Below are 22,681 nucleotides of genomic sequence, written 5' to 3'. Positions count from 1 at the left end.
ATTTCCCCGTTCTCCGAAACGTTTTGGAACTGTCTTCACATTTATTAAGCCTGAGAATTCTACTTCACTTGGTATATTACTTGTGTCGATATAAACTCAAGCTCTGAGAAATGAGCAACGGAATATAACCACCTGGGTTACCGAGAAAGAAATATACGTAACATGGAATTAAATTTTTAAAATACCTTTTGCAAGACTTGAGGACTTATGGATGAACCGAATTCTTCAAGGTCCTGTTTAAGTTTATTAAGTCCGATTTTGCCCAACAAATGGCAAAGTAGTTCTTTATTATTCAACGACAGCTTTCCTCTTCGTTCAAGCTCTAGAAATAAGTCGCCTGGCTTGGTAATTCTTTCACTAGTTCCGTCTGGTATGATTTCCTTGCAGGCAAAAAGTAAGACAGAAACTTGTTCGGGTGAAATTTCCGAAGAGATTTTTTCGAGCTTCTGCCTGAAAACTTTTTCCACTTCTTCGACTAGACGGGATTCATTATAGCTTGCCATCGGTGTAATGACTCAAGCCATATGGATATAAAAAAGTACAAAAAACTTCGATTTAGTTTAAGCCATATTTACAGCACTTTATATTAAAAATTGACAGAGATAAAGAAGCAGTTATGATTGTCGTCATAACAGTCACGCGATAACAAAATCACTTCCGTGTAAAGTTCTAGCATAGGTCGTCACGGAGTCTCACCGCTTTTGCCCTGGCCGGTTTCAATCGTTGTTCATCACTCTATCATACGTCGGCTTCGAGGTTTTTTCTCTGGTTCTCCTGTATTTCTTCTTCCGCAAAAAAGCACATAGAGTTCGCTAAGATCAGAGGAATTTACCCTTTATACCCTACTAGAATATTATTTTCGCCATTTTCCATACATTGGTTGACTGGTCAAACACAAAGCGCTCAAGCGAGGAGCCAAGGTCAGGGACGGCGGAACCGGGGGAAATGTTTTGGAGGGGCCTGGTCCCCCCACAAAATATTAGTTCACATGAAATATAAATGCATAGATTCGAGTTTTATTACGTCATTAAGTTATTGTTGTGAATTTTTGCAGTGCCCCCCAAAGATTTTCAGCTTCCGCCGCCCCTGAAGGTACTTTCAAAGGATTATTCAATCAATGCATCCTCGACCAGTGAACTGATGTATAGAAAATGGTGAATTGACAATAGTGAATTGCGTACGGAAATAACATTTTTGTATATTAACATTTTATTCATCAATTTGCTTTTAATATTGAGAACTAGTATAAACTAAATTCCTGACGTACGACGAAACTCTTACGACGTATGTAGACATGAAATTTCACGTATGTACCGACACCTCTGCAAAGGTTGCGGCTATGTCGTTAAAATAAAGATTTATTTGTGTTTCACGACTTTCAACGTTGATGGTGGTGAACGGATATTTTCAGCCAAAATCTAAAATAAAAGCGACTGTTCCATGTACTCAATTCTGGCCAGGACCTTGAGATGTAGTTTGTGTAACTGTCATTGATTCATAGCTTTGTGGCAGGAAAAAAGTGTTAGGTGTGCATGACATCCCTCGAATCGTCTTCGTCAAAGTAGTACGCAACAGTTGCATAGTGGTGTCGACCCATAAGTGACGTAATGTATAGCCTAGCCTTATGTTATTTAGCAGTCCCTTTATGTTCTTATTATTCTAGTAGTACTGTTTATAGAAGAAAGGGCGACACGTTTTGTTAACAATGATATATTCATCATACGGCTGGACATTTGACAGAGATTGAGCGACCTGTTAAAACAATAATGATAATCAGTTCAGATTTATCTTACTGAGTTAATAGATCAATTACTACAATTCCCATAAACATGCGAACTCTGTGTCTCTCGGTTGCACGCTGAAATTTGGTTTTTCGCTGCCGCCAGTCAAAAACATAAAAGGTACCGACTGATTAGGTTTGATTGACGGCAGCAAAAACCCCCACCCCCACTAGATGAGCTGACATCTACAGCATTGATATTTGAGTTTGTAAGCAAAGGGTGCACTCCATCCTAAAACGAAAATCCTGGATGGTGCACCCCCTCCTAGAAAAAAACTGGATCCGCTCCTGGTGGGAATGACTAACCCCTACCTCGCTCAAGGACTCAACCATTCATTTTATTGACTCATGCACAGTTATTTATTTATCCCACTGATTCATTTTATTCTTTCACTTCACTTGTCCATCCACTCATTCGTTCAATTACCTCCTCCATTTTTTTCATGGCTCGAAGAAGGTTCCCGCCAACGATTTTCTTCGCATCGTCATCACTATATCCACGATCAATTAATTCTTCTATGAGATCAGGGTATTTAGACACATCCTCTAATCCTGTTGGTACCCTACACCAAAAGAATTCGAATGCACGTATATTTACATTTCACCTTTATTTATCTTATTAATGAGTTATACATGGACCTAGGCGAAGATTATTGTTGAATAGAGTGTTTTTTTTCTTTTGCCCTATGTGATGTAATAATTTTTTTCCTCATCTCGATTAGCTTTCTAGTTATTCTGAGTAACAAATTTATCTTTTTTCAGTTAGACATATATATGTTGTAGAGGTTGAAAGCAATCCCTCTCTTCCTACGTACGTATAAAAATGGGTTCATGGCTTCGTTTTCGCACTTAAGACCGCATGTCATTTCCTTAAGCATTTTTTTTTTTCTAATAATGTTTGACAAGTTACATGATAAAAGGATTTGTTTTTTTTTGTTTTTTTTTATGGTTCGTAAAAAGCCAATACAAAACGATTGTATTATTGTTCCTTGTCATTCAACATGGCGGTCATCATACACCGAATCCAAATATGGCGATCAATTTGAATAACTATTGTTAGGACTGACTAGCCTCGTGTTCACGTGGAAACATAAAAGCGTTTTCACATGTAAGAGAGGCTAGTCAGTCCAGAACAATAGTTATTCAAATTGATCGCCATATTTGGATTCGGAGTATGTGATCACACACACAAAGCCTATAAGCCTGAAGCGAAATGACGTTTTACCCCCGACTCTATACCATAATAGTTTTTAAAATTCTTTCATATTAAAATTTTTGATTCCTTAGAGAATACAGGAACAATAGTCATAATTAAAGAACAAAAGCAGTGTGAAAAGGATATGGTCTAGAGACGGGGGTAAAACGTCATCTCGCTTCAGGCTTATTGCATGTAAAATTGCATGCAAGATTATTTTCCCCATGATGCCTACCTTGGTACACCATCGTAGTCGCCTCCTAAACCCACGTTATCGATTCCCGCCACTTTCTTAATGTGATCAATGTGATCTTAGAAAACGAAAAAAATCAATATGGAAATTATTGTGAGAAAAATCATTGCCACAGATAGCCCATTGCCACGAGATATTTATTGATTGACTTCTAATTAAGAGAGTATAAAAATAAGTTCACCTGCAACGTCACTAAGAGTAGCAGTTTTTTTGCATGTTACGAAATCGTTATAGAAGTTGACCATCACTACACCACCATTCTTGGGCTAAAAGGTAAAAAAAACTCTGATGTGGGATTGATAACAAGACACCCCCCACTCGCACCCCCCGGAGTAGAATGATTAAAGGCAGACGCTAGAGTGATTTTCATAAACCCGTGAAATATATGTTAGCGTAATAATTATTAATACAAACTAGTACGACTTATACCTATTAGACTTTAAACAACGAAGTAATAAAATACAGTCAATAAACTTCAACTGCAATACTTAGTTGTCTCACTAATAACCGCTATTACACATTAATATGCGTTAATAGAAGTTAATAGCTAAATTTTGTTTCACGGGTTTATGAAAATCATTCTATACCTTCCATGGTACTTGATAAACCACACAAGCTGCAGCATGAACAACATATGACACCTAATGAGACACCCTTGACACAACATGCACCTGTAAGTCCCTATACATACAATACCCATGGCAACCTATTCAACACTCATGTCACCATGCACCAGCATGACACCCAATATAACATACATGACACCAATACAGTACCCATACACCCATAAAACACTCATGCACTCCATTTTACATGACACCCCGTAAACCACCCATGACATCAATATACCACCCTTAAACATGCGCCAGCATGACACCCATGATAACATACATGACACCAATACACCACCCATACACCCATATAACACTCATGCACTCCATATTACATGACACCCCGTAAACCACCGATGACATCAATATACCACCCTTAAAACATGCGCCAGCATGACACCCATGATAACACACATACTACAAGTAAAAAAAGAAAACTATAATTATAACGGATAGGTTAAAAAAGAGATGGATTACCATTCTCTTCAGTACGTCATCTGGTACGTTTCTTGAGTTGTTGCACAAAGCAAAGGCGGACGAATGACTAAATATAACTGGAAATGAAACAAACGGGACAATCAATCTTTCCTTCTTTCCTTTCCTTTCCTTGCTCCCTGCTGCCTTCTTAATCTCAAACCTTTCTTCCGCATTTCGACTCCCCCCTCTTGCATGGTACAGCACTCTGACAAAATCGCTCTTGATTTCATTTGAATTCATTACTTTTGCCTTGGTTGGAGTTCCTGTGTAATACCAAATCTTACCTGGGGCTTTACTGACATCCAGTACGTCACGCATAGTCTTAGCAGAAACATGAGAAATATCTACGAACATCCCAAGTCGGTTCATTTCTTTAACAACAATCTGCAGGACGCAAAAGCAGCGAGTGATTCAGTCTAGCATCTCTAATTAGTAATTTGTTCTCCAGCCAGAATGGTCTATTGACTTATAAACCATGAGTGCAAGAGGACTAGTTGTTTCAGTTAAAAAAAGAAAAATCGCCAAATCGCATCTTTAATAATCATCTAAGCAGCAAAAACACTTTTATTTATTGTTTTGGTTTTTCAAAGCCGGCGACTTTTCACTACTAGTAGACTATAATTTATAGCCTAGTAGTAGCTCTTCCAATCAGAAAGCAGCGTTGATGAAAGACCACTCGTTGGATTTGACTAAATAGGGATAGCCAACCAACTCACCTTTCCAAACTCTGTCAGTCCGTTGTGTTCTGCCGTCTTAGGTACACAGGAGTCGGCCCTAGAAAAGTTACAAAGGTATAGTGTATGAGTGTAGTATATATTTTAGGACATGCTGGAGCACATGCAGTAAGAACATGAAATAAAAACAAAGTTGATGCTGATAAACAGTTGCTATCACTCAACCAGAACTTTATCACACAAAGACAAATACACAACAGACCATTTGTGTCTTATAGAGCATGCGCAGTGATGCAAGCTTACAAACCACGTGACTTACCATGGTGTATGGCAGTTGTGTGTCAATTTCATATAGCGTCCACCTAATTCATAGAGCATGCGCAGTGACGCAAACTTACAAATCACGTGACTTACCATGGTGTATGGCAGTTGTGTGTCAACGTCATATAGCGTCCACCTAATTCATAGAGCATGCGCAGTGACGCAAACTTACAAACCACGTGACTTACCATGGTGTATGGCAGTTGTGTGTCAACGTCATATAGCGACCACCTAATTCATAGAGCATGCGCAGTGTGTCCAAACTGCTGTCCATCGCGTGTCCTCCCTCGATGCCAACCAGAGATGCAATTTTTTTGTCTTCGAAAGCTTTACGAATATGTTGCTCTGTTGTAGCGAACACGAAATCGTTTGGGTACTTGACAGCCAGTCGTTTTATGACGTCAATTTGTTCGAGAAAAAGTCGAACTGAGTTTTTGTATTGATTGTTGCAGCTTACGTATGCTGCCCAAAACTGAAACAGGCCGGGGAAAAAAGTCGGAATGTGTTTGATGAATATATCAAAAAGTAAATTATTGACTAAATATGATGGAGCCAACTGACCGATCTGATTGATTGAAGGGTGGACAACTCACTATGAACGTAATGAATGAATGAACAAACAAACTAATGGACACAAATATAAGAAAGGAAGGAAGGAAGGAAGGAAGGAAGGAAGGAAGGAAGGAAGGAAGGAAGGAAGGAAGAAGTGTGCGATTGTTGAGGCTGTAGGTTCGTTCATACCTGAGCTCCAACTTTGCCTTTCTTCAGTCTAGGAATATCGGTATGAAAATCAGGGCTTCCAGTGTCTAACGTAAGATTAGCAAATCTGTTCGAGTACTTCTTTCTTATCTGCCATGGCAAGTCGTTGTGCCTAGTATAAACAAATCGTTACAAAGAGTGTCAACAAACGTAGCCCACCAAGATGCATTTCGTACGTGACTCGATTGCTTATAAAGTATCCCGAAACGACCAAAACATGTATAAACCTCTGGAATTGAAGAATACTTCTTGACCTGTTTTACCAAAACCTTAGAAAAATCACTCCGTTATCATTGATGCATCGAAACGTGAAGGGTAGCATGAGTGACATACGCTACTAACGCTTCGTCAAAATTGCGGACACCATATGTGAATTGAGATTGCAGACGATGTGTTGTTCTCTCCTAGTTATTGTTGTTCCTACCAGGGTTTTTCTCCGGGTCCTCCCTCTTAAAAATCAACATGTGTGAGTTAAATGTGAGGAGTCAAATTCTTTAGAAACATTTATGACTGGACAAAATCTTTCAAGGCGAACCACTCACGCGCATGTGGGATTCAAAGACAAGTCAAGTAGTCACGCGAGAACCTTGGTCACGCAAGAGCCTTGGTCCCGCAAGAGCCTTGGTCACGCAAGAGCCTTGTTTCCCCCACAGGAAACCCGGCTTAGAAATTCGAGCCATGTAACATGAGTGTTATTGACTGTATTCAGGGAGATGCCAGTATTCTCGTTTATGATACACACGATTACTGCGGTTTTCAATATTCTGTGAAATCTGTAGTTGTGAGTTGAGTTTTCGCTGCCGTCAATCAAAAATAATCAGGGCTAGTCGCTACCTTTTACATCCTTCATAATCAATTAACTATGTATCCTTGACTGGTCGCAGTGAAAAAGCAATTCCACAAGAAGCCTTTGAAATGTCGGTGTTTGTAGAGTATCAAAAACCCAGATATGCTAATTATCCCAAGAGATTAAGAGAGTCATAAACCGTGAAAACACCTCTATAAAACAAGCGCTCTCTGTGGGCCGAGAGCTAGGCTTCATCCAAAGAATTTTGATACTAACCTTCAAAAAGTGATTATTAAAATGATAAAGTGAGTTGATATTATAACTTACCCATCTATCAATGGAGTGTCTTCCAGCACTTCGATCGCTCGCTGTCGGTTTGTTTTCGGTTTGTCTTCGGATTTGCCCAGTAATAAAGCACACGGTACGGCAATGATGATTACTAGAACTACCAAAACAGCTCCACCGATGAGCAAGGTCTTGCGATTCATTGTTTGTGTTAACGGTTTTTGAGTAGACTTCTAGTGCGACGGCTTGTAGATCAGACGACAACGTTTTGAAACTCAAGAAAGTGAATAGTAATGACAAAGCACAGAACAGACAAACATCAACAAACCAATCAAATCACCACGGATGCTTGTAGGCGGAGCCCAAGGTCACTTAAAGAAGGGGGGTACAAGTACCTATAAAGCTGACTGTATCCACTGAATAGAACTAAAAAAAGTATTTCTTGCATCTTATCGATAACAGTAAAACTAGGGAAGCTTGCATACGTTGCACTTGCACCAAAAACTGAAAAAATTAAAACATGAAATCTTAAGTTATTTCGCCTCACTTATTCTATTCATCAGCATCATCGCTTCGCACAGTTGGCTATTTCTTCGTTTGCTTAGAATTTATACTTCTAAGTTTTGATATTCAAGTTGCCGTTTCAAAGCAATTGGCTAAGTATACTTGCTCTTTTTTTGAATAGAAATGTAATTGCTTAAGCTTCTCTGCCAGTTCTGACAAATTTTTCCGGGAAATTTTCATTCTTTAGTTATACATCTGCGCTCTAACGAAGCCAGCACCCCCCTAAGTATATTCTACTGACTGACAGGCATTGAATCACAGCTAACCAAACACTGAATTTGTAAGTAAATAACAACGAAGGATTTAGCTGGAAGTCCAACGAGGCCGCGTTCTAATTCAAGCGAGTCAAAACCGACTAGAAAATCGAACCACGAACCTGTTGCTGAGATGTATACTAGTGTATTACTTACAGTTTTGCTGGCGTTAGCCGTGCAGGGTATTCCGAAGCATCGTGATCGAAGAGCGGTAGACTACAGGGCCCGGGCAGTCGAGATCATGAAACAGAGCCCACTCATAGATGGGTGAGTTTGTTTACTTTTGTATCTTATACAACATTACAAGTCATATGAACTGAACTTGGTCTAGATTTATAATATCTTCAAGATATATACAGTTTATCCTCGAAAGGCGAAATGAAATTAGATATTTTTTTAAAAAGAGTGTAAGTTAATTTATTCAGCCCCATTGTCTGTTTTGATTTGATAGTTGAATAATAATTAATTTGCCGGTAAGTGGAGTGCTTGGGTAGAAAAAGCCACGCCGAGGGTTGTCTGTAGTTTCATCTTGCCTGCTCGTAGGTCAAGCAGCAGCCTAAAGAATCGCTAACAAGTCAAAAATTCCGTGATTTTATTAAACATAACTACATTGACACATTGAGCGGTAATTATATATATTATGTGTTCATAGCGAAGAGAGGCGTTTGCTAGCTTAGTGTCGCCACGCAACGCTTCCTATAGTCTATTCATCCAGTAAAGTATACGTTTAGATATTCTGTTGTTGTTCCTTGCAAAACAAGTTTGAGTTGAATGGTGTCTGTGAAGACCTACTTCCCACCCCATGACGTCTTGCCCTTGGGGCACTTAATAGAATCAATGATGTAATAATGAAATAAAGCTCTCCTTTCCTAAGCATGTCCAAGGTCTTAGAATAAAGAGTATTCAGTTGCCTTTATCAGAATAAAAGAACAAAAGATGTGGCCACCATGTTTGTGGATAATTCCCGCAAATAAAAAACCCAACAAACAAACAAAACAAAACAAAAATAAAATACATACAAAGTTTTCAAATGTTATATGGATTTTGAATTCCTTGCTATGGCATTTCAACGGCAAAAGGGTCACGCTTATAGCTAAAGCTACGCTTTAAATAATCGGTGATTGGCTTCGGTAAAGCATGTTTTTAGTCTCTTAGGTTATAGAAGATACAGTTCAAGAATTTTGTTTACATCAACTCGCATCCAAACGGTAAAAGAGAGTTGTAGCCGCGCGCTCCTAGCGGTTCCTCTCACTGAAGCGAACACAACGGTAGATAAATACTTCCCAGCAATCCAATGATAAGACTGAAAATTTAAAAACAAGCACAACATAACGAAAAAATTAAAAGAAATATATGAAATAACGTATTGGAAACGTTAATTTAAGTTTTGAATTATCTTACAAATTTACTGTCGGTCTGTCATCTACAGCATCAAATATCATCTTATTAGTGGTTTGCGCACGGCATCTCAGACAGTCAGCGACGCGTATTCAGTGATATGGTGCGCGTGCGGCTCACACCGAAATTTTGCCTACAAGCTTTAAACAGGTTTTAATTCACTAAACGAAACCTGAGGTTCTGATTACTGATGATTTTTTAACGGGTTCCTGAAAAACCCAGACTTTATTTCATCTATAATGGTTGTAATCTGTCACACCAGAGGAATTAAATGTCTTGCGGCTTTTCCGTTCCATACTTGAACCGTATTTAACGACGAGATTACTGGGACTCCTTAGCCAGAGGCTAAGTAAACCTAAGTTGCTTAAGTAAACGACGCACTCCAGCCTCACTATCACTACATTTCAACTCTCATCTCACATATTGACTTTTACAGAGGGAGGAAAACTGCAGGACACGGAGAAAAAACCGTCGTGGTAAGGGAGGGCTAGAAAACACCAACAAACGAAACTCTATTCACATGTGGCGTCGACCATAGGAATGGCCCATTAATTCCCTAGGAAAAAGCGACCCGACCTTTAGGACTCACACTGGTGAAATGCTACCCGCTACAAATAGACAAATTTAGACCACACATGTTTTTACAGGCTTATATTATCCCTAGAGAATAAAAGTACAGGAATGGTGGTCTTGTTGACCGATAAAGAGGGGAAAAATACAACAAATGACAACAAATCGTCTGGAATTAGGAGAACTACTAAAATTTTTATGAAAATCAAAATGTTTTAAAAATTTAGATATGTTTCGACTTAACATTATCTTTAGTTTTGTTTTTCGTTTTACTACGTCATCGGGTTGTGAGTCCATGAGCAACACCACAGGAAGCCCAGTATTTGCAACTTTCACAATTTCTATCGGTCTCGGATATACCATTTCCAATATATTGTTCTAATGCATAGTAAGTTCCTATTTTTTTCTCCTATTACAAACATATCTTATAGCAGTAGCCACATGCGCTTTTTGAGCGCGTATTTTTTAAAAAGCCGTTTTCATCTCATTCCTGCAGACATAATGACATGCCGTATCAAATCCGCAAGCAATACACCAACAGACTGGGAAACCTAAAGCTAAACCATACCACTTGGCAAACAGACATCACTAGACTCAGGTCTGGTCATGTGGGAGCACAGGTAGGCTGTATCGGTTTATCATTGTTTTCAAAGTCACTCTATCATGTCTGGGTGGGTGGCAATACTATTGATAATATTACACATGGCAATACTATCAACTACTAATATTCTATGCAAAATCAAGACTAACCCTGAGCAACAGAGAACTCTAAACTGGAAATTGAGGTTCGCCAAGAGCAAGAGAGAATCAAGAACTGGATTATTAGCTAAAGTTTAATTATATTAGGAATTTAAAACGCGACAATTTTCACCGAGTCATTTACTCGGTGTGCGCCTATATTTTGCGAATCTCTCTCTTTCATCTGTTCATATATTTTCAGTTCTGGGCTGCATTTTCATTTTGTGCAAACCAGCTAAAAAATGCAGTCCTGCTCGGCTTGGAGCAAGTGTCTATTATCAAGCGCTTTGTAAACAAGTATCCAGATACTTTCAAGTTTGTCACTACGGCACAAGAAATAAAAGATGCCTTCAAAGATGGCAAAATCGCGTCTCTGATTGGTCTAGAGGGAGGTCACATGATTGACTCAAGCCTAGGAACACTGAGAATGTTTTATGATCTTGGAGTTCGATACATGACCTTGACGCACAATTGCCATACACCATGGTAAGTCACGTGATGCTTAATTGTACCAAACTGCGCATGCTCTAGGAGTTGGTTCTCACAACCGTGGTACACCATGGTAAGTCACGTGACGCTTAATGTACCAAACTGCGCATGCTTTATGAGTTGTTGCTCACAACGGTACACCATGGTAAGTCACGTGATGCATATGTGTACCACACTCTGCGTGTACAAAGAGTAAGATACGCGCTATTGAAGCTTCTTTCTATTCATTTGGCACAGGGCAAGTTCCAGCTCCAAACCAGCTAAGACTCTACATGATGGCCTTGATGACTTTGGAAAGGTAAACACCTGTATCACGTGATTCCCCCTGCTTCATTGTCTCAAGGGTTTTCGATTTTATTCCGCATGCGCGCGCTCTCAATTGAATGTCTGATCGATGTAAAACTTGGTACGCTCACTAGTCGATCAGTGCGGTTTTTGGAACAAGTAAATTGAAATTGGCACGGCTAGCTCCCAGATTGAATGGGAATTTAGCGTGATAGGTTTTGCGGAGGATAAGAAATTTTTGAAAAAATTCAAATCGAGGGAGACACCTAAAAATCTCACATGTGATGTCGAGTCCAAGAATCGAACCCAAAACAGGTTCCAGTGAGAGGCGAGTGTACTACCGCTGTACCACCCGGCCATGATTCCCCATGAAGAATGACTCTACTGCCTGGGCTGAAGGCTAAATCAGTAGACCCTTTTCGAGTTCCAATTTACTGCTGTGTTTCTTGATTATTACAGACTCATTTGCTTAAGCTAAGCCTCAAATCAGTGTCTAATTACTCGCAAGTACCAACGGTAAAGTAAAGAATGCACAAGTTCAACAATACGAACACTTTGAAACTTGACGGACCTTGACTGGAACAAGTGAATATTCTGCACAAAATCGAGGCTAAGCCTGAGCAAATGAGTCTGTAATCAAGAAACAAAGTGGTCATTTGGAACTCGAAAAAGGTCTATTCATTTTTTGTGTTCCTTGTGAAAGGAAAAAAAACCCTTGAATCCCCTAGGACCTGGGTCTTCATGTAAACAGACTCTAATTGATGTAAGGTTGATCATGCACGTCTTCTGGTCCTGATATTTTGTTGATGATCTTTTAATTTGTTTTGCAGATGGTAGTAAAAGAGATGAACCGACTAGGAATGCTCGTTGATTTGTCTCATGTGTCTCACAAAACAATGAATGACTCACTGGATACAGTTAAGGCGCCAGGTAATGCGGTAATATCCATAATACACCTGGCGTGATTTACTGACTGGTGACGTCATTTACTACCTCTATCAACATGCTTCGCGTGTTTTCTTTCTCTGCATTCAAATTTGTATTCCCTCATAAGGATGGTGTGACCCGAATCCGCCATTTTTTTTTACATTCTCGCATAGCTAAAATCCTGTAGAATGCCAGCCACAATGGCCGATTTGATCACGTGACCTCTTAGTGCAAGTCGCCTATTGGTGCCAATTAACTGAACAAAAAAAAGTGTGAAAGGGTTTCTGGTAGTGGTAGTAAATAACGCTATAATGCCAGTGACCTATTATTACTTGGTTGAAGAGTTCGGCTGAACGATCTACCCATGACGTAGGGACGTGCACTAGGGGGCGAGTGGCCATCATGCCCTTTCTAAAATTCATTAGTTACTAGTGGGATATGATAATAGACTCAGACTGCACTCAGGCAGTGTCTTGTGTTTTATATATGTCCTTTCCAGTTATTTTCAGCCATTCGTCTGCCTACGCTCTATGCAAACACCCCAGAAACGTACCGGATGACGTACTAAGAAGAATGGTAAGAAAAAATATAAATCCTTGTACAACTAGGAAGCTATATTTTCTGTCTTCCCTTAAAGCCAATACTAAGAAAATCTAGTTTTACAAATTCTACGACGGCGATGTCAACCGGAAGTGTAAACATCTTTACTTTGGGGCTTCGCGTCTTCAATGTCTGTCTTCCCTGTGGATGAATTGACTTTACTGACAATGTTTTCAATGAAATCGCCAATGAACAGTACCACAAAGAGAAATTATTTACACTTCCGGTTGAAGTCGCCGTCGTAGATTTTGCAGGAGAGGGGAGGGGAGGGAAGGGAGGTACATGGGTGGACTGATGTGTCACTCTATTTGGGTACCATAAGCAAAAGCAAAAAAATGTTATTCAAATAACGGAACGTTTTTGTCATAAGCCATCACTATATCGATTGTGTTTGTTTGTTTGTTTGTGTTCAGCCTCAAAATGGTGGTCTAGTGATGGTTAATTTCTATTCAGCCTTCATTGTATATAACGGAAGTCGAAACGCTACCATTCAAGATGTCGTTGGTAAGTAAAAACTAAATATGCTTGGAGCTAGTGTGATGCAAGCCTGACTACGTGACGAGGTAAAAATGTTAGCATTATTGTAATAAAAGCAATGGTCAATGCCTAGTTGTGTATATATCCAGTTCTGGATGCACGCGGGAGGCTGCTAAGCACTAAAGAAGCGTAAGAGTTGCACGAGGCGTAGCCGTTAACTAATAAGAGTATTGAGCAACGTGTAGCTGCAAATGGCTAAAACACCATTTTATCATTTAGAAAATATTAGTCGCATAAGAAAATATAAGTCTTCACACTGCTGGGGGTCTGAAGCTAGCGTGACTACGTGACGGAAGTAGAAATGTTACAATTATGTATGGTGGGGTTTTATGCCAGCTGACTACGTGACGGAAGTAGAGATGTTACAATTATGTATGGTGGGGTTTTATGCCAGCTGACTACGTGACGGAACTAGAAATGTTACCATTATATATGATGGGGTTTTATGCCAGCTGACTACGTGACGGAAGTAGAGATGTTACCGTCATATATGACATGCAACATGCAACGAAAACCTTCACCGACCTTTTTTGGAATTGATGGTTTTCACGGCGGCCATGTTGGAGGAACTTAACAAAAGAATTATCAATGAATTCTTTTGTTATATCCTCCAACATGGCCGCCGTGTCTTTTGTCATTTAATTCTCTTGGGAATGGTTGAAAACCATCAATATCTGTATATCGATGAAGTTAAAACTTCTTCCATTCTTAACTTCAGCTGTAGGAATTAATAGACTAAGGCAAGTTACAGTTATTCAACTGCATGTTTTTTTTTTACTCTTCCATCAGAACACATCGATTACATCAAGAATGTGTCTGGTATCGATCACGTGGGCATCGGAGCTGACTATGATGGAGTTACTGAGTAAGTTTACAAAGTCATAGGGCGAAAGAATTCAATAGGACGTGTCATTCTCATTGGAATAAGATTCTTTGTTTAAGCTGTATCCATTGCGTCTTCTCATGCGCAACCGTTAAACAAAGCAATGATACTCTAGGGAATGGCACGTGGTCTAAAATGGCAAGCTTAAAGGTCTAATTGGGGTGTTGGGAAAAGCAGTTCTATAAAGAATTTTTTTACTTTTTTCTTCATGACATAATTGTTGTCCAAAGGTCTAATTTCTTCAAGTGAACACACAACTTAAAAGCTCAATTAGATTTGATCCTGCTCTATTTCCACAGGCTTCCCATAGGACTAGAGGATGTTTCCAAGTATCCAGATTTGATAGCCTTGCTCCTCAAAAAAGGCTACACGGAATCAGACATCAAGAAGATTTTAGGGGAGAATCTCATTCGTGTGATGGAGAAAGCTGAAAAGGTACGTGAGTCTATTTCCCCTCTCTTTTTTCTACTTCGGATACTTGAATATGTAAACACTCAAGTTTTAACTCTAGGGAACGCTTTTAAGTGTTAAAAGTCTGATAACCCTTCTTACAATATTCTCATTTTTTCATGGGGTCAGCTGTTGACTATGACCCCAAACATTTCATAGAGTGTGGCTTCTTGAAGTTATAAAGGCTTTTTCATGGCATTTTCTATAAGCTTCTATAAATGACTGTGACTTTTGAGGAGTAATCATTTAATATGCAGAACATTACTGGAACAGCCGGATAAATTGAATTTGAAATACAGTATTGTTTTACCCATTGCTCTTATAGAAATGATTGCAAGTTAGTTTTCCCATAGTATAGCAATGTTTCGAATTACAAGGAACAACAAATAAAAATAAATGGTTCCTTATACCTCCTCATTTAAATAAGAAAGAAAATTCGCAAGGCATTTTGGAAGTGGTAGGAAAATAATGGCGCCATCATGCAAACGTCCTATTCCGCGAGTTTAGCAATATTATTTCTTGTCAGTTAACATTTCTATTAACACTATTATCTATATGTTCGAAAAACCCAATAATATCTATATCGGGCCGAAAAACCCACCTAATGTGTCCTTGAAGTCTCATATGAGACTTGGTAGCTCAGTAGTTAGAGCATGGCACGTACCGGGGAATCGGACGGCACGGGTACGGTTACTGGGCACGGGTTCAAATCCCGTTCAAGACTCAGAATTGTTTCTGAGTCTTTCAATTTTCAGCTGCATAAGTTGTTTCATATACTGCGAGGATCAGCTCAATTTGATACTAATATCTATTTTAACTGTGTATGATAATCACTCTAGCCATCACTTGCATCAAAACGCATGATTTGCAATACCTGTATTCCACTTCCATTGATCTATTTCTCTGACTAACATCTAACACCTAACACCTTAACTCTTTATGTGTTTGTACAGGTAGCACGAGACATGTCAAAGGACACTCCCTATGACGACTTCCGTTTCTTTGAAAATGTGACCTGTCGTCCTCATTTTGGCGGGGGCGTTGAGTCTTACTCTAGTGACGCTGGCAGAAACATAAGGGTCTCTCCCATTAACCTCTCTTAAAAATACCAGGAGAAAAGATCTGAAGACTGCTAACCTGATATACTAATACAGCATTCGCGTGTCAATATTTGGTAACCTTACGTCACCTGGAAGGTCTGGAAGTGAACATAGAGTCCTTCTTGATTATTCTCCCGTCAAAACCCTTAAAGTGTCGAAAATGTGAATCAAAACTTGAAGATAGTATAGCGATGACACTTGAAATTGTCCGTCATCTTTGAATTTAGCTTGCCCAAAACGTTTAAAATCACCTTATATCGTTTCATTTAGTATCTAGATCTCTTTCCGTTTTTTGTGTCTGGACCCGGTTGTACGAAGCCTGGATAGCGCTATCTATCGGATAAATTCTTATCCAGTGGATAAATTTATTGGATAACAGCATCGACTTATCCACTGGATAAGGATTTATCCGCCGGATAGCGCTATCCAGGCTACGTACAACCGGGCCATGGGCCTAGTTGCATAAAGCTCTCTTAAGATAAAAAAGCTTAAAAACACTCGTAAGTATTGTCTTAGGACAATGGCCTATTGTTTTGGAACAATACTTACGGATGCTCTTATCCTAAGAGAGTTTTATGCAACCGGGCCCTGGCCTTCAAATGTGCTGTAATGTGAATCCAAAGCAATGTATTTCTGATCATTAATGCGTCCTATCGTGATTCTAGTAATAAAATTGAACTAACATCAGTGATACTGGCTCGTTGTCTAAAAACTAACTTTACTAACACTGTATTTCTTACTTTGATAACATGCATACTGAATGATAATATCCCCCGCCCCAAATTCATCAATTCAGTCATTTTGAGACAGTCTCGCTCAGAGAAAGCTGAATAGTCTTTTTTGCGTTTCAAACCACTTATTACGCCCTTGAATATCCTTCCTTCCTTCATTTCGTGAAGAATTATACCGAGAAACAGGCTTCTTTGCCACATGGCTGCTTCACGTGATCGTTGTCTGTCAAGTAAAGTACCAATTAGAAAGCAAATTTTTTCTAAAACGAATAATTTGTCTGGGTTTTTACAGGTGGCACAAAGCATGAAAGACGAGCCCGCGTACGACGATTACCGATTCTTTGCAAACATAACATGCCGTCCAAACTACGGAGGTGGCTATGGCGCCTATGTTCCTCATTACAAGAGATACGTCAAAGTTTCCCCACTCAACATGTAAAAAAAGTCGTGCATTTGATAAGACTATTAAAGGGGCACTTGAATGAAAATCAATAATAACTGGAAATGACTTGAAACTTGTTTAAACTTATCTATATGGCCCAGATAGTAGCCAAGCGACATGTTTCCTTCACAGTCAAAAGTGGCGGGAAATAATTATCAATTTCATTCAGCATCTAAATTGTGAGTAAATGACGTCATCTACTCAACCCTAATGTTCTTTTCGCTTCTAACCCAAAATATCTCAACAGCAAGTGGCTCCCAGGCTAAAATTTTCACTAATCAGATTTCCATAATTATAATTGATTCATATTATCCTCATATACTTCAATTATTCGGACTTTCAAAAATTGGGGCGTTTTCATCCAAGTGCCCCTTTAATGATACCCTTGAAAAATAAAGAGCTTGTAAGACAGTGTGACGTCAATGGTAAAATGACATCCTGGAAATATGTCCCCCTATATAATCCCACAAAGCACTATAATGCCAACTAGACCCAGTTTTTTCTCAACCTCGGAATGGCTAATTTTGGTGTTTAATCTGAGTCTATTTTCCTTTGTCATTAACTGAGGGGGGAGGGATCGAAAGAGTAGAGACTCTTCTCGCAAGGAAAAGCTTACTAGCCCTTATGAAAAAAAGTTCAAAGTACCAGCTTACTACACTCAGTTTTTTTTCTCCAATAATTATAAACTTATCTTGTTTCCAATTGACATATATATATGTTGGGGCAGATCCACACCTCAGAGTGTGCAGGCCTCAGGAAATAATCACATGACTGTTACTGGATTGCAAAAAAAATTAGACTTCCTTTATTTAAATACATTTTACTGGATGGCTATTGTCATATCCCAAACCTTTTTCAAAATATTTTTTTCCCTTACAAGATGCTTTTGATTTCAAGATAAGTCATCCAGCAAAGCCTTCCCCAAGGGACCTTTGGCTGAATAATGATTCCTTAGCAGTGATATATCAGTAGGTGACTGTTTGTTGCAAATTTCTTATTTCTTATGCTGCACAATTATAGTACTTTATGTACAATAAATGATTAAAAAAAAGAAATAATCATAGTCAGCTATACAAGGGTTAATTATAGATTATTCTTTACACTCTAAAAATAACTCTGACATAGCTTTCCGATATAAACAAGATACCCATCATTGGCTACTTCAAGTATAGTGAAGACAATGCTAGTTTTAGATATTCCTTATCCATAAAACTTTACATTCTCTCCAAGTCCTCACTAGATCGCAAGTGTCCATGTCACAGATAATAGTATATTTACTTATTTTATTTAATGTGCATCCTCAAGGGAAGTGCCTAGGATGGGAATTAGAGTCCCGTTCATGCTCTCCCTATTGGTCTTTCTCATTTATTTTTCTAATTAGGTATACATGTACCTTAGTTGTAGCTTTCACCCAATAAAGTTGTAAAAAAAAAATATATATATATATATATTAAAAAAAACTTGCAGCATTGGATACGAAGGCCTGACGAAATGTTGTTGCTGCCTGGTGCTCTAGAACTGCCTAATTTTATGAGCACACACAAAAGAAAGAAACTATCTTACAATATTTCAAAGCCCAAGTTAAGGGCACAGCTAACTCACAGATGAAAGTGAAGCTTAGCTCTTTAACGTTTTACAGAGGTAGTAAAACTGCCAGAGAACCTTGTGAAAATCCCTTGAAGTGAGGAAGAGACCTAACAAACTCTACTCAAGTAATTATTGATCGTGACGACAAGTCCAGGAATCATTTTAGAGACCCCTGAGGTGCAGGCTGTGAGAGGCGAGAGGCAAAGGCACTACCTACTACACCAACCTTGATTCCCAAGAGATAATAGTTCACTGATTTTTAGATATTCATTTTTATTTCTTGTATCTATTTACAAGAGTGTCGACTGCTAAAATAAAGAACATTCATAATCTTACAAATACAGCACATTTTTTGATCTGAAGTGAGAAATATTTAGATAAAATACATTACAATGTTTGAAAATTTATCCAGTACATGAAGAGGGCTTGGACCAAAAATGATTTTCACCTTGAAATAATTTTTTAAAATTCTTAAATACAAAAGCAGTCATGAAATGAGGAAATCAAAATCTAATAGGATGTTTTAAAAAATACATGAATATAGTTTTGTGATAAGCTTGAAATAGGAGATTTTCTTTCTAAAAGTAGTTTTGAGGTTGTGTTTGTTTGTGTAAACTTGTGGCATAGCAAATATCCCTCCCCACCCCTCATGAAATTTATTTCCCTCCCCCCTAGTAAGACGTTTTCTTATAGAGTCTGTTATTACTGAAAAAAAGAAAAGAGAAATATGTGGATCATATATGAGAAACTCTGAGTTCAAGAATAGCATCAAAGATATGTGTTTTTCCCTTACCTTTGCTTTGTTTTGGACCGGTAAGTATAATTTGAACTCTGCTGGAAGTTCATCTTCTGAGTAAAGTCTGTCAGAGAAGTAGACTCTACGAATTCTGCAGTTTGCATGAATCTGTGGAGTGATCAAAGTAAGATATATAAGGCAAATCAGGTAAGTAATCGAGATTTTAAAAGGGAGGCCTAAGCATATATTGATAAAATAATACATAAATGTTGTAAGGTATTACAATTATGACCAAGTAGCCACTTGAAGCCTCAGAAGAAGCCCTGGATATGCCAAATTATAATGTTATTTCAAACTAAGTTCATTTAAGAGCCTTAAAAGAAGGGTTTTGTAGTGGAATTTCTTCTAGAAACTTTCATAAAGAATTATTAAGGGCCAAACAAGGGTATACACAAAAATGCTTGGCAACTGCTAAGAAGTATTCAATTCTCGGATTTAGAGCTGTTTGAAAACAATAGATAATTACTATCCAAGGGATCAAAGCTTTGGAAAAGGATTGCTTAGACAATACCCTCCAATGTTTACAAGGTTCCTGCCAACCACCTTCCTAGCTACTAATACCCTCTGCTAACCTGTACTCGAAGTGTTTCGATGTAGTTCGTCCCGTATGCTCGGCGAGTGAAATCTGACAGGTTAAACTAAATGAAAAAACAATAAAAGTTAATAAAGGCACGAATCAAAATTGATAATAAGTAGTTATGATTGCAAGGTACGTTTATTTATAATTCGCTTAATTTATTAATGGTTGGTAAGAAAGCAGAAAATTTACAAAAAAATATGTACATCGCAAGGATAATATTCAAAAATTATTGAAAAAATTATTATGCTGATATATCAAGAAAAGACTTTTAGTGTCTGTCAATAGGTTTGGTGAAATTTTTCGATTGTTACTAAGCGATAACAAGCCGCAAACAAGACTTGATTGATATCGATATGCTTAGACGCTTCACAAAAAATAAATAAAGGAAAAAAATAATAAAAGATATTATTTCTATTACCTGAATTTGATTCCATCCATCGTCTAGTCTCATCGGCATAGTACAAATAAATGGTTTTACACGGGTGGTTGACTGATAGTTAGACGCGCGAAATCTTCGTTTAACGTTCTTGTCGTCCAGGACCTGAAGTGTCAACAAAACCCTTTAGTTCCTGTCAACCAGTGCTAGTTGTACTCAACAAACGCCAAAAACCTGGATAAACGTTGAAGGGATAGATAAATACGAAATAAAATGCCTTGCTTAGACTTACCGTTACTTCGAACGTGAAATATTTTTTCAAATTTTTGATAATCATGACCAGAAATGGTAGCTTGATTCCCAGGGTCTTTTTCGGTTCTTGTGGACACACTATGAAAGTTGTACTAGAAAAGGAAAGAAATAAAATACACCCGTTAAAACCCCTTCTTGATGATATTAAGATAGGTTATCGCGTAAATGACGCTTTAATTTAAATTTTCCTGCATTAACTTAGAGATTTTTTTCCATTCATAGTAAGTCAGAGTGTGGTCTAGTGTGCACGCGTTTTCAAATAATACTCACCTAACGTTTGTCCCAACAATCTCCAAAACCAAAGACTGGATATCATTATCTGTTATTCTCTTGATATGACCATTCCTGACCTACAGAAAAAGCCAAAACAAGATATTTTAGTTCCATCTTCATCCTCATCCAACATGAACAATGAAAGAGTAAACTTCATAAAACTCTAACCTTCTTCTCCCAAATTTGTAGCGGTTTGCTGCCGATACTGTACAATATAGACAAAAAACCCGACTGAAACGTGTTCTTGAACATCTTAATTTGTGTTTTTTAGTAGAAATTCAGGCTATAGGTTTAAATAAACCCTTTTAGACTACTGTATTGGTAGCTTGTTGTATACTGAGTGGAAAACAGTGAGAGATGTGTCGCTAGGCGCCTGCTACTCGTGTTGACCATGCGCACCACACTGTTACCATGACTACCACATATATACAACCTCGACCTCATGGGATATTACCGTGAATCACCGCTGACCATGCATAAAATCAAACTTGATTACTTACTCGAAATAGTTTTAATATAAATACCTTTATTTTATTTTACTTTATATTTTATTTTTAACCTCCGATTTGGATATTTTTCCTAATTGTTTTGGTGTGATTCTAAGATTCTGTTTTACATAAACTCGGATTAATTTTTTCTGTAGTTTTTATCATTGTTTGCTCTTGAATCAAATGAATACGCAATTCTTATAAATTTGGCTGCTACTTTTACCCCTCCTTTGGCTAATGTATGTTTTTGCAGCTTTTATTTATGGAAAAAGAATGTAAAAATGGTGTATCCTAGATTTTTTCCACCTCAGGGCGAACCAAAGATTTTACCTCGGCCGATAAATTCACTAGTATTATTATAAAAATGATTTTATCGAAGTTAAAAAATATATGGACTTGGAGAAATCCCCTAGCTGCACACTGAGAAAAATCGCTAAGACTAAGCTTCCCGTGTAATCTTATAGCCAAGTGTGAAAAAAGACGCTGCGAGTGTTTCATTGGTTTTTATCACAATTCAAGGTAAGAATTTTAGGGGCGGATCCAGGATTTTGTTCGGGGGGGGGGGGGGGGGTGCTGCGCACAAAGTTAACTCAGGGGGGTGCACCCCTTAGAATCAAAAGGAAAAAACCAGTATTGGTTACTTCGAAGTAGGTGCACAAAGTCGAACCAGTGAGCTTGGGCTACCTGTTCTGAAAGTTCAAGTGTTGTGCGTCAGGTTCGGTTCCAAGGACCTTGGAGCGAAACCATTGCCAGTGGCAGCTAGCGGGAGGGAAATGTGTAGCAGACCAGGCACTTAAGACTGAAAGTGTGGGTATACATGTGTGTTAGTGTGTGTTGTAGGGGAGGGGTGATTTGGTGGATACTTAGCAAAAAAAGTGGGGCGAAGGCTACGGCCCCTCCCTACGCCGTCCTTGGGCTCAAACAGTACCACAATCTTCTCACGTCATGAAATGAGTGATCTCTAAAAAGCAGTTGCCAGCATCACAGACGTTTCTGATTGTGGACGAGGAGGATTGGGGAAGAGTAAAACGACTGTAATACAGGCTATCAAAGCAGTGCCGCCTTTGGATGCTATTACTAAACATGAGGTTATCAGCAAGTGCAGATACGGATTAAAACACAAAAACTAATTGTGTCTTAAGTGGGGTCCAGTTTGGCC

At 38.5% G+C, this 22,681-nt stretch overlaps 3 protein-coding genes across 4 annotated transcripts; 1 reads left to right on the top strand and 2 right to left on the bottom strand.

The window, feature by feature from the left end:
- Window positions 1-1,186: 1,186 nt before the first annotated feature.
- LOC116300617 (dipeptidase 1) lies at window positions 1,187-7,531 on the bottom strand. Its single transcript, XM_031709521.2, has 10 exons — window positions 7,185-7,531; window positions 6,053-6,182; window positions 5,500-5,783; window positions 5,033-5,090; window positions 4,601-4,700; window positions 4,317-4,393; window positions 3,410-3,494; window positions 3,211-3,286; window positions 2,208-2,343; window positions 1,187-1,752 (listed from the first exon to the last, which is right to left on the bottom strand). Exons 1-10 carry the CDS (start codon window positions 7,343-7,345, stop codon window positions 1,660-1,662), a joined length of 1,200 nt encoding a protein of 399 aa, XP_031565381.1. The 5' UTR covers window positions 7,346-7,531; the 3' UTR covers window positions 1,187-1,659.
- A 442-nt stretch (window positions 7,532-7,973) lies between these two features.
- LOC116300606 (dipeptidase 1) lies at window positions 7,974-18,584 on the top strand. 2 transcript variants are annotated; one of them, XM_031709510.2, is made up of 10 exons: window positions 7,974-8,227; window positions 10,425-10,548; window positions 10,869-11,152; window positions 11,393-11,453; window positions 12,271-12,370; window positions 12,867-12,943; window positions 13,381-13,471; window positions 14,294-14,369; window positions 14,687-14,822; window positions 16,961-18,584. In XM_031709510.2, the coding sequence occupies exons 1-10, from the start codon at window positions 8,094-8,096 to the stop codon at window positions 17,105-17,107; spliced, it is 1,230 nt and encodes a 409-aa protein (XP_031565370.1). In that variant the 5' UTR covers window positions 7,974-8,093; the 3' UTR covers window positions 17,108-18,584. The 2 variants fall into 2 exon arrangements, with proteins under 2 accessions (XP_031565370.1, XP_031565369.1); XM_031709509.2 differs by lacking the exon at window positions 16,961-18,584 and adding an exon at window positions 15,791-16,624 and having other exon boundaries at window positions 7,975-8,227.
- Window positions 18,585-18,953: 369 nt separating this feature from the next.
- Window positions 18,954-21,413, bottom strand: LOC116300607 (cilia- and flagella-associated protein 20). The gene is made up of 7 exons (XM_031709511.2): window positions 21,203-21,413; window positions 21,032-21,111; window positions 20,742-20,853; window positions 20,492-20,614; window positions 20,066-20,131; window positions 19,491-19,601; window positions 18,954-19,402 (listed from the first exon to the last, which is right to left on the bottom strand). The coding sequence occupies exons 1-7, from the start codon at window positions 21,284-21,286 to the stop codon at window positions 19,400-19,402; spliced, it is 579 nt and encodes a 192-aa protein (XP_031565371.1). The 5' UTR covers window positions 21,287-21,413; the 3' UTR covers window positions 18,954-19,399.
- Window positions 21,414-22,681: the final 1,268 nt, after the last annotated feature.

The sequence above is a fragment of the Actinia tenebrosa genome, unplaced genomic scaffold (assembly GCF_029948245.1).
Source record: "Actinia tenebrosa isolate PJP-AT-01 unplaced genomic scaffold, QUT_ActTen_1.0 PGA_scaffold2__45_contigs__length_23673736, whole genome shotgun sequence".
Lineage (NCBI taxonomy): Eukaryota > Metazoa > Cnidaria > Anthozoa > Actiniaria > Actiniidae > Actinia > Actinia tenebrosa.
This window is presented reverse-complemented; position numbering and strand designations above follow the sequence as displayed.

What these genes read in the sequence shown, in the direction of transcription:
- LOC116300607 (XM_031709511.2), bottom strand. Translation starts at nt 21,286, where the DNA reads ATGTTCAAGAACACGTTTCAGTCGGGTTTTTTGTCTATATTGTACAGT. An exon ending in ATTGTTGGGACAAACGTTAG is followed by an intron (nt 20,854 to 21,031) that starts GTGAGTATTATT and finishes TTCCTTTTCTAG; the next exon opens with TACAACTTTCATAGTGTGTC. An exon ending in ATTTCACGTTCGAAGTAACG is followed by an intron (nt 20,615 to 20,741) that starts GTAAGTCTAAGC and finishes TTGACACTTCAG; the next exon opens with GTCCTGGACGACAAGAACGT.
- LOC116300617 (XM_031709521.2), bottom strand. Translation starts at nt 7,345, where the DNA reads ATGAATCGCAAGACCTTGCTCATCGGTGGAGCTGTTTTGGTAGTTCTA. An exon ending in AAGGCAAAGTTGGAGCTCAG is followed by an intron (nt 5,784 to 6,052) that starts GTATGAACGAAC and finishes GGCCTGTTTCAG; the next exon opens with TTTTGGGCAGCATACGTAAG. An exon ending in CACAACTGCCATACACCATG is followed by an intron (nt 5,091 to 5,499) that starts GTAAGTCACGTG and finishes TAACTTTTCTAG; the next exon opens with GGCCGACTCCTGTGTACCTA.
- LOC116300606 (XM_031709509.2), top strand. Translation starts at nt 8,094, where the DNA reads ATGTATACTAGTGTATTACTTACAGTTTTGCTGGCGTTAGCCGTGCAG. An exon ending in CAGAGCCCACTCATAGATGG is followed by an intron (nt 8,228 to 10,424) that starts GTGAGTTTGTTT and finishes TCATTCCTGCAG; the next exon opens with ACATAATGACATGCCGTATC. An exon ending in ATGACGTACTAAGAAGAATG is followed by an intron (nt 12,944 to 13,380) that starts GTAAGAAAAAAT and finishes GTTTGTGTTCAG; the next exon opens with CCTCAAAATGGTGGTCTAGT.